The sequence below is a fragment of the Neodiprion fabricii genome, chromosome 4 (assembly GCF_021155785.1).
Source record: "Neodiprion fabricii isolate iyNeoFabr1 chromosome 4, iyNeoFabr1.1, whole genome shotgun sequence".
In the NCBI taxonomy this organism is placed as follows: Eukaryota; Metazoa; Arthropoda; class Insecta; order Hymenoptera; family Diprionidae; genus Neodiprion; species Neodiprion fabricii.
Window position 1 is genome coordinate 22,670,025 of NC_060242.1, and position 10,390 is coordinate 22,680,414.

Consider the following 10,390-nt stretch of genomic DNA (forward strand, 5'->3'; position numbering starts at 1 on the left):
TCAAATTAAAAATATTTTAAAAGAAATAATCTTCGTACTTCGATAGCACAGAATAGAATTAAAAAAAAAAAAAAAAAAAAAACAAGCAAAGTTAGCACGGTTGTATTTACAACGCAGGAAGACATCGAAAGGTTCAATTACTACTTAAAATACAGATGAATAATATTAGTCGAATGAACGAAAATTTTCAAACTGACCCATATCTGAAAAAATATATAACACACCTGTCAACATGGTTAATCTATTCATTGAAACTCTTCAACTGATTTACTCATTCATTTATTTATTGTATTATTTTTGCGTAGAACGCTACTCTTCAGGGAGACTTTCCGTTGGTATTTGAAGCAAAGAACAACTAGTCTCCTGAATCACTATACAATAGACAAATTCTATCGACCAGGTACTTGAATTCATTTATATTTTTGAAAATACATGAAAAAATACCATCCAACTGTAACCAAGTTTCCGATAGCCATACAATATTGAAATTTTCTCATTCAAAAGATCTACAAAATTCTCTTACAATAAAAACTCCTTATAATAAATAACACTCCGCACGCACATCATTTTGTACGAAAAATGAACTTCACTTAGTTTTCGTTGTAAGCACAGATCATCAAAAATGACGACGCTGTATGTATCGTGATTTTTCAATTTATAGCGTACGCCACTGCAGTTGAATCACATATTTTTTGTAATCTCAATTTTCCTAGCCTTGTCTAGTCGGTTGACAAGCTTCCAATCAGCCATAATTCCTGTCATTTGCCAAAGTATAAACAGATTTTAATTATAAGAAAAAACTGACAATTGTCAAATACGATTCGCCGTATTTGACGAAAATCCGACATCCCCTTGACGCAATAATGAAATATAAAAAATAAACAAAAAAAAAAAAAGAAAGAAATCATTATTCAACGACATTGGCATTCTCTGAAATCCAATAAATCGTAATAAAGCAAAACATACTCATAGTTAACCATCTTGACTCTTTAAAAGCCAATCTAAAGTTGCCAAATAATGATTTTTTCTTCAATGTTTCATCACCTTAACGTTACCAACTCCAACCTTGTCAAATATCTGTACGAGACCTTTTGTTTACTGAACATTGTATATTTTCTTCTCACTCGAGGTTAGATAAGCTGGCAATTATGTTCGCGGCACTCCCAAAGAAGCTTGATGATGAATCCGGATAATCTATGTCAGCCTTTGACATTTTTTCCTCAATCGGAAAAACATCGTGTTCGCAAGAGCTCCACCGATGCAATAGCGGAGGGGAGTAGAACGGCTCTTCTTCTTCTGGAACACCGACAAAAACACCGTCTCCGAGCCGGACATTTCCGTTGTTAGACCGCAAGCCCAGGTGTATTCCCATCACAGGACTATCGCCGGTAAACGGTCTCAGCTCAGGGTCCTTGATTTGTCGGTAACTGTAAGAAGAACCACTGTTATAGTTCATCGAATAGTTCGCAACTAACGAGTTACAAAATAAGGAGACCAAAACTGGAAGTTCCTTTTCACGGTATATTGTCGGTTAAGTAGGTACCCAATGACTTGAATATCTTCATTTCATACAAAGAGTTGCACGTGATTTGCTGTCAAGTCCTAATAACATTGATATATCAATTTCTTTCTATAGCAAAAACACTGATTTTTGACCGACGAAACTTCTCCAAAACTGTTATCATATGCTAATGCCCTAAGCTGATTAATAGTCTACATCGATACGAACCCTTTAAGAGTCTTCAGTGGTTCTACTTTGGGACTTTTCATTCCTGTTTCCGGGTCGACGGTCGTGAATATGCATCGCGTGCATGGTTTCACGTTTCTAAAGACGACGTTCCCGATTTTCACCCAGTCCCAAGAATCTTCCTCTAAAACCTGTGCCCCTTTCACCACAAAGTTTGGCCTAAAATGCTGCGGTGTCACTGGGTCCTCAAGACGAGTGTTCAGGTCCGCAATCGAGGCCTCGTTCATCAAGGTGTAACTCGTCGCATCTGGATACGCCCCCTGTAACATAAAGGGTGGGTACTGACCGATGATATAAGCTAACGTAGATAAGTGTTGGCATCAAAAAAAGGAAACATAGATAGATCTAACAATTAATTCATTTAACTTTAACGTGCAATCCCTTCGAAATCGCACAAGTGTTAAACAGAATACAAATCACAAATAATTGTATATTCGATGAGATATAAATATCAGGCATTGTATCTTGATGGATACACATATTTTCAAATAGAGAAATCAAAATGAAAAGTTAAAATGATGAACGGAAGAAAGAAAATCAAATAGAGAGAAAAGAGGAAATTATATATCTTGGATATATTATATGGATTTCAGAGTAATAATAGACAGAGAAAAAGAATGAGAATTAATTCTAGTTTGCTTTTTTTACTTAATCGGATCTAGCTTGATGCTTTAATCCTTTCAGTCACGCAATTCGGTTACCTGAAAATGCAAAAAAACGTCAGACTATTTTATGGAATATAAGAAAAACGAGAAAACATAAGAAAAAAATATGCCACTATAGTGGCTTTTGTGACTGAAAGAGTTGAATTAAATGCATTAGTTTTATTGGATCATCCCATACTCGAAACTGTCTGTAATCAGTTGCTTGAATTAAAAATTTACTGGTTGAATCGAGTCAACGAAACGGTTTGATTGATTCTATTTTCACAATCAATACCTCAATGTATCTAAATGGTCAAATCATTGAAAAATTTATTTACTATATGAAAAAAACAGTTCCATCTTTTTCCAGGATTTCGCGTAGTTTGGATAACGTGTAAAAGAAGTGCACAGATTATCGACCGTTTGACGAGGAATAAATATTATCAAACGTGCTGGACATTTAAGTGCGCCGTTATGAGTGCCTCTGCAGCATCCCGGATAGAAGCCGATTATCACCGCTTGTGTGTCTGTAATATCAACTTACCGTATCTTCGCTGACGACCAGTGGGAACGGCTTGTTTTTCGTTCGCACATCTCTAGTCGGTCGGTCTAACGGATAATAGACAAGTCTGAGACCGGTATCTTCCTGGAGAAGGAACCTGGACAGCCAACGAGCCGCTTCCTCGCCACAATCTCGGGCTGGAACTGGCTGGCCCCATACAGCCGCTCGGAATCCTTTACCTCTAAGGCCAGCCAGGTCAACCGAAACCGCCATCATCCCAGGCGCCCTGAGAGTCAGCGTGGATCCTGAAATGCTCGGCGAAACCTGCGCGAGGGTTTCAATAATTATTACTCTGACCACTATCGTTGCTAAAAATATAATGGTAGATAGTGTTGTAGTTGTGTAATTAATGAAAGATCCAAGCCCAGTCTGGCAGACCAAGCATGGGAGCATGAACGTCGCTTTCATTGGAACAACAGGAGTGTTCTGTTCAAAGAACCAAACGCAGGCCTGGCTGAATGTAAGATTAAGGTAACAGCCTGTATTGCCTAAGCAAACACCGCAGAGAGGCAGTCGCATGTAGAACTCGTGTAACTATGGCTTTTCTTAATTGTAGAAGAGGTGACGAATCTGGTGAACACGGTTAATAACAAAACGAACCACCAGATGGCGCCTCGTACGGATATCAATACAAGTCAACTTTCCGGAACATCTCATTCGGTACGTGGCGGTCGCCCAATCGCCATCTCCTGAAAATCGGAGCGCCCGAAAAGTTGCGATGAAGACTAGAAGAAGCAATGGACCTAGTCCGGCTAATATCAAGAACCAACTCGCAAACATCACTGAGCAATAGTAGGTACATACAAACTCGGTCTTTTTCACGAAACATGAAATCGAGGCTAGTATCGCGTAATGTCAGATTTTTTTGCGATTGCGCATGAGCAGAGTGCAGAAAACACCACTTTTCACTCCTAGGATTCAAACTTGATTTTTATTGTACGCCGCACCTGCCCAGTCGTCACTTAATCTCATTATCGCTGAAACATTTACTTTACGTGCCGAGCACAAGAAAGAAAAAACGCGTAAAACACGCTTGCGTTATTACTGCGCACTATTGCGAAAAACTGATTTTTCCGAATCGATCATTTTCCCTGTCATAGATTACTTTTTCGTGGGAGAGTATTTTTAAATAATGTGATAATTTGTTTGTTTCTTAAACACGTTGTGCAATGCACGCGTAGATATTTTTACAATGTCAACGGATCATGAAGATTTTCACAAATTATAATCATTGAGCAACAGGATTCCAACTACCGTAGGATTAGATAATTATGCACAGTATAGCATAAAAGATGTTGGTAATTAAGTTGCGCATCAGTCAATCTTATCTCGGCCGGTATAGAACAATAGAAACAAAAGTGGGCTTGTACGTGTACTTTCTAAGTGACGACAGAGAAGCGTTTAATGTAGCTAGGTACTGATAAGAAGCAGCGGAACAGTCAAGTTTCTATCGTTGATGGAATAGCTGTTTCCGCCACGATGAAATCTGCTCATGTCAAGAGAAATATCCCGTGTTTTTCAAAACTTTTCAATCTGGGGCACCTTGTGTTCGGCTTTTTGATTATGCTCAACGAAAGTTCGTTAAAGGTGTGCGAGTAATTACTTTTCGCATTGTTGCATACATAATTCATATGAATAATTCCACAAACTTTCACTTGGAATCAAACCTAGAATGATATACTTCCGTGTTCCACCATAAACGATTGTGTGATTAATAGATCAATCAGGAATTCTATAATCGTTTTCCCGATAAATCAACTAGTCCTTATTCTCAGATAATCGTTTTTCCGATTAATTGATCAATCGATCAATCGCCTTTTCTAATTAATCGTTTTTTCTATTAGATGATTAATCGGACCTCTCAATTAACACTTTTTCCACCTACTTTTCTTCAACCGTACCATGAATCGGCAAATTGATGATAGAATACAAAAAGTATGTAATACAAGTACAGTAGCGTACCATCACCAAATACTTTAGTGTTTCCGGCAATTTTCCAAATTCTTTTTAGTCAACCCACAAGCATAGTAATAATCCGTATCATTTCCCAAAGTTTAAAGAGATTTCATTACTCGTCAAAAAAAAGAATTGGAAAATACGTTTGCTGTATTTGACGAAAGTCCAACATCCCCTCAAGTCACATGGCGTGTGGTCCCTTTTACACTTAAGGTAAAAGTCCTGTCCCTCAGGAAGATATTGAATTCGATAAAAACTAACGTATTGACCTTTCTCCAGCAAAGAAAAAATGCTAGCCTAATCTGAAACTACCTACTATTTAGAAACATTTTTGAAAAACCTTGTTGATAAGATCTTTGTGTTTAATATCCCAGGGACATTTTTCCATTACTGTGATGTACCTGGACCATTCGCGGCAGTTGTCTTCCCGTGACAAAATGACCGTCCATGTCGATGACCATGAGAGTCCGATCCCTGAGCCAGCCGTCTCTGAGACCCAGAGGCGTACATTCCATGGTATTCAAGCGTACGGCACCTAAAGACTTTACAGGGAAGACGATGAGGTCGCTCAGTTCGCCGACCTTCCGCCACTTCTTCGGAGGCTGTTCCTTTTGGCGACGAGTCCAAAACCACCATACCAAAGCGACGGCTGTCCCAGCGCCGACAACGACCGCCGTTGCGTAGGCCAACCTCGATCTCTCTTTAATGAGAAAATAATGAACGCTAAAGTATTAAATGCGATGCTGTTTAACGCTCTTGCAAATCTGAGATATGCCCCATTTATCCATTTCAAGAGCTCGTCGTTTCGCTTGTACACTGACAATTAAAAAGGATTATTATACGGGCCTTATTTGACCGAGAAAAAGATGCATATTTAGAAATTGAAATTAAACAAAAACATTTTGGAGCATCGTACTATCGCGTTAAAAATGCATTTTTTTCCGAAAATGGATACCTGTTTCTGAATTTCTATTTTACCAATGATGGGTACAAGTGGTTGAATTTTGAAAGATCTGATCAACAACAACAATCTGAAACTTTTCCTTTTTTGATAGCATCAATTCATTTTTCCCTGGTTTATTTATTGCATACGTTACGCTGAACGAGTTTATTCGATTAATAATTAATTTAAACCACGGTTCCTGATCGGCGACTTTGAATAACAGTACGTATAACTTCACGCTTAGATGTTGAAAAAAATGTTTCTCAGGTGTATGTGAAGCGGGTCTGGGATAGCATTAGAAATGAATAACTCTTGCCAGGAATGTGATGAGAAATGAGATGTATGTCATTCTCATTATCGGACGTCCTACTGCAACGTTATCCATGTTCCCGTATTATTTGTACCCTAAATTCTCAACAAGTAGAGCGTACGTCTACACTTTCATCTTCCACGCACGGTTAAACGGGATAACTGTATAATATCATTCTGCAACTACTTATTAAGTGAAATATTCATTACTCGTCAACTATCAGCAAACGTTAATTATTTCCGTTAAGAGAAAAGGACGGTAAATTGTAGACATTCTTTTGCTGGTCAAAATATGCATACGAGCAATTTTCACTCAAGTCGAAAGGGTTCGGTATGTTGAACCTTAAATCCGACTCGAGAGTTTTTTTCGATTTACGTTTCTCCTGAAACTATATCCGAAAGAGTTTTGCTTTTTTATACTTTTAGTTTTGACTAATCAATTATCAAATCTTTCGAAGAAGTACAAATTGAATAATTTTTTCTCAAAGATGACTCGTTCTAATAAAAAACTCTCCGAAAATTTTTAGTTTTTACCTTGCTCTAAAAATAAACTAAACTGAAAAAAAAATTGCCACTAATTCAATATGGGGTGATTTTTTATTGATTTGTCGTTGGTTTCTTAATTACAACTTCCTGAAATGAAACTGGCTATTGCATATTGAAATCCTAAATATGCCAGACAATTTCATTTTCGACGGCTATAATTGTATTTACTTGGACTAAATTCGAATGAAATTCATGCAAAATTAAAACATGGCATTATAATTTTTCGACAATATTGTAACACTGTACCAGTAACGTTAGTAGTATAATATGCCAATTGCAGTAGTGGTGCGAGAAATAATCATGTGTAGGTTATCGTAACACGTGGTATAAATATCATTTAAACGCTGAAAAGAAAGTTTTTTTCAAGTTTCTTTTTAATACGAACAGTGAGCAGATAACACCCGTTTCAACTGAATTACTTGATCTGCATAATTCTTCTGCAGTGGAAATAGCAGTACGTTGAATAATAGTTTTTACAGTACATGAACTATATACATAGGAAATTACCCTCTTAATTTAAAACCGTCTGGGTATGATAACTTCGTTTACTCAGAGGAAACAAATAACCAATCTTAACTGTTAATTCGCATGCGGTTCGATTTAAAATAGTGCGAGTGTTCAACTGTACGTAGAATTCAATATTATGTTTAAGAACCACGATATGCTTCAGTAATCTTCTATCCGTGATCATAAAGTTCTTGGCATTCTTTAGTTCGTTTTCTTTTTCTCTTGGTTTTATCGACGCTTCGCTGGTTCTTCCGGGTTTCGAATATCTGTTGTACTTTGCATAGAATGAACGTCATGATAACCGATGAACACGTGAAGAAAGGATGGAACGCTACGTTGCATGATTCGAGTAAATATGCACGATGTTACACTCGGCTGCATTTCCATTTCCGTCGCCATGGGCAAGGATACCTAGGACCTGAGCAGAATCAATACTTCGCGAATCGAGCAGTTCGTGAGCCTACTTGCTGGGAAAAAATCGTATGCAGCCTAATAAAATAATAACGAGACAGCATACACATCACAATCACAATTTCTGTACTTTTCAAGTACGTGATTTAATTGTTGCAGGTATGATGATGAGTCCAAGAGACGATCGTGAACACGTGCATTACGAAACACGTGTCTTAAAATTCTACAAATTTCCGACTCAACGAGCGTTTGTGTCTTTTGACTTGAATTACTGGAGCTTGATAATAATTCAAGTTAGCAGACATAATAAATGTTATGTGTCGAGGCTATAATTTTATCTTATTAAAGATGTAGAAACACCGTGCATAATATAATTCACAAATGATACTTCATTATCTGTGCAGGAGTCACTCGTGTTTATTTTACTGAAGATAAGCTCGGGTATTTTTTTCAAACAATCATCCATAATACGATCCCAAACTATCGTATTGATAACGTCAATGTGTTTCACGTAAAAAATGATGTAAACCATTTTTATCTGCAGTTTGCAGCGTAGAAATAAAACCTCTCGACGACATATGAGCCTGGTACAAGTGTTGTGATCTGGGATTCGACATTTTTTTCATTGATCTGTCACGTCTGCAAGGAACGAAAATTCAAATGGACGTATTCTGACTTACCCATTCAAGCGAGGATGTCAGTCTTCACCGGAGACGTCAAAATCCAAACATCCACACCCCGAGGTGTGAAGCCGGGTTAAGGAGGAGCACGGCACTGCACTATCGGCGGTGGACGAAACAACGGGCTTGCATGAATGTGACTAACGAGTTACAAGCGGCGCATGTGACTTTGCGAACTGGCTAGCGTAATTTCACCGGCGCCGAGGGACTCCTCAAGTTTCGGTCGGCTTAATAGCACGCGCCTACAGTTACTGGCGGTGGGAAAAATGTAGATCTACACGAGTTTACGCCGCGGGCCGGCCTGAAAGACTCGCGGCACCGTTATCTCGATATCTGCGCTATCTGACGCACTGCGCTTATTTACGGCGCTCCCTGTTCTTACCAAGAGCAAAACATCGCTGCGTGCTACATAACTTAACCGCAGACATAGACGCGCGTTGCGAAGTATCTTCCAGAGGTGAAAATTTCGTGAAATCCAGACACGTGAGGGAGATACCAGTTTAAAAGAAATAGATCGGTGTTAATTTGAAAAAAAAAATATGTACAACCGAGTACCGTAATTTTTTTGATCGAGGCAAAAACCTGATGAAATGGATTAATGCAAGTTATATGTTATCTGCGCGCATTAAATTATTTTATGGACGCTGGATATAATGTATCGCATGAATGATTTTAAACTTCGTTGTGATGACTTTTGCTCTAGTTTTGCATGTAGAACTCTGCCTGGTCGTCGGTACAGGTCAAATTAAAAAACGTCTAGAACGCGCAGTATTCAGGATGGTATATATCGTGTTTCTTATCGAAGCGATCCACCAATAAAAACACATGATTCGTGACATTTTGTCAAGACGCAGCGATGCAAATATTTGCGTTTAGGCAGAAGTACAAATATTAATCCTTACTCTAATAGAAAGCCAAAACGACAAAACCCGCGACGTATGACTCAAAACATATTTCTATCAATTTCTTAGCAGCTCACAAACTTGTCGAAATATTTAATAATTATTGCTGACGTGAATAAATTATCGATCCAAGGTCTGCAAGGATTACAAGAACTAAAATCACTAGTTGAAATAAGGTAATGTTTCAAATTTCTAATTTTCCATCCTCCCATGATGCTTTGAACCGAAGTAACTTACCTATCTAATGGCTGAAAATGATGCTATATTCTAAGGATACAGTCAATCCAAGTTTATAACTTTCTACACCTACATCGCTGCAAACATTGTACTGGAAATCGAGTTCAGCCCTCGACTTAACGTCCTCTAAACAACAAATGTATGCACGTTACTGCAGTTCATACATTCCTTAAAAACATTCCACTATTTCTACAATATGAATGCAGTATTACGCAAAAAGAATTCTGTCAGAGCTGTATTAGAAATATTTTACACAATATCTAGAAATATTTCAGTCACATTTAAAATTGAATCATTAGTCAAAAATTTCTCTAATATTCCTGAAACATTTGATGTTGTTTGGGGCAAAATTCAGTTGGGAAACTTGGAACTATTAGATCGACATTTCACTCTCTGATATATATTACTGTAAAAGTATCGAACTTCACAACTTATAAATATTGCACAGAGCATTTGAAGTGTATTTACGAGGGTCTGATTTGAGGAGTTTCTGTAAAATGATTGTGCTACAGTGTCATAAAAAGCGTTCTGATTCCTTATAGAACTGATTAAATATTGTACAAAATTTTAATCCATTTATTTTTCGCCCTGAGCAGCCTTTCGCTAGGTCTGAAAGAATATTTATGTTTGCCTATAAAAAACATAGATATATACATATAGCAAACTACACGATTAGTCATCGTCGGTGATAACACCGAACCTTATATCACGTATTTCCAAATGTGCGTACCGTGGGACATTTAACACAGGATGATTCCGCCTGTACGACAGAGCAACAGCTCGAGACTGAAGTTTGAGAATAAAGAGTACATCGAATTGCCTGTATGCAGGCGGATACGTCGCGTAGTGCATGTACCCTTAATTGCCTATATGCGGGCGAAAATCACCGTAACTGGTGAATGACGCGTCGATAGCGCGCACTCTTGTGGCGAGAAAACGAAGCGGG

General features: G+C 38.0%; 1 protein-coding gene and 1 long non-coding RNA gene across 2 annotated transcripts; one reads left to right on the forward strand and one right to left on the reverse strand.

Annotated features, from left to right (window-relative positions):
• Positions 1-179: 179 nt before the first annotated feature.
• On the reverse strand, positions 180-8,444 carry LOC124180992 (mitochondrial amidoxime reducing component 2). The gene is made up of 5 exons (XM_046567037.1): positions 8,306-8,444; positions 5,311-5,609; positions 2,936-3,217; positions 1,730-2,007; positions 180-1,427 (listed from the first exon to the last, which is right to left on the reverse strand). The coding sequence occupies exons 1-5, from the start codon at positions 8,307-8,309 to the stop codon at positions 1,121-1,123; spliced, it is 1,170 nt and encodes a 389-aa protein (XP_046422993.1). The 5' UTR covers positions 8,310-8,444; the 3' UTR covers positions 180-1,120.
• On the forward strand, positions 3,523-8,311 carry LOC124180994. Its single transcript, XR_006870356.1, has 3 exons — positions 3,523-3,745; positions 5,284-7,694; positions 7,785-8,311. It is a non-coding gene; the product is annotated as an uncharacterized LOC124180994 (long non-coding RNA).
• Positions 8,445-10,390: the final 1,946 nt, after the last annotated feature.

What these genes read in the sequence shown, in the direction of transcription:
- LOC124180992 (XM_046567037.1), bottom strand. An exon ending in TGGTCGTCAGCGAAGATACG is followed by an intron (nt 2,008 to 2,935) that starts GTAAGTTGATAT and finishes TTTATGTTACAG; the next exon opens with GGGGCGTATCCAGATGCGAC. An exon ending in CCACTGAAGACTCTTAAAGG is followed by an intron (nt 1,428 to 1,729) that starts GTTCGTATCGAT and finishes TTCTTCTTACAG; the next exon opens with TTACCGACAAATCAAGGACC.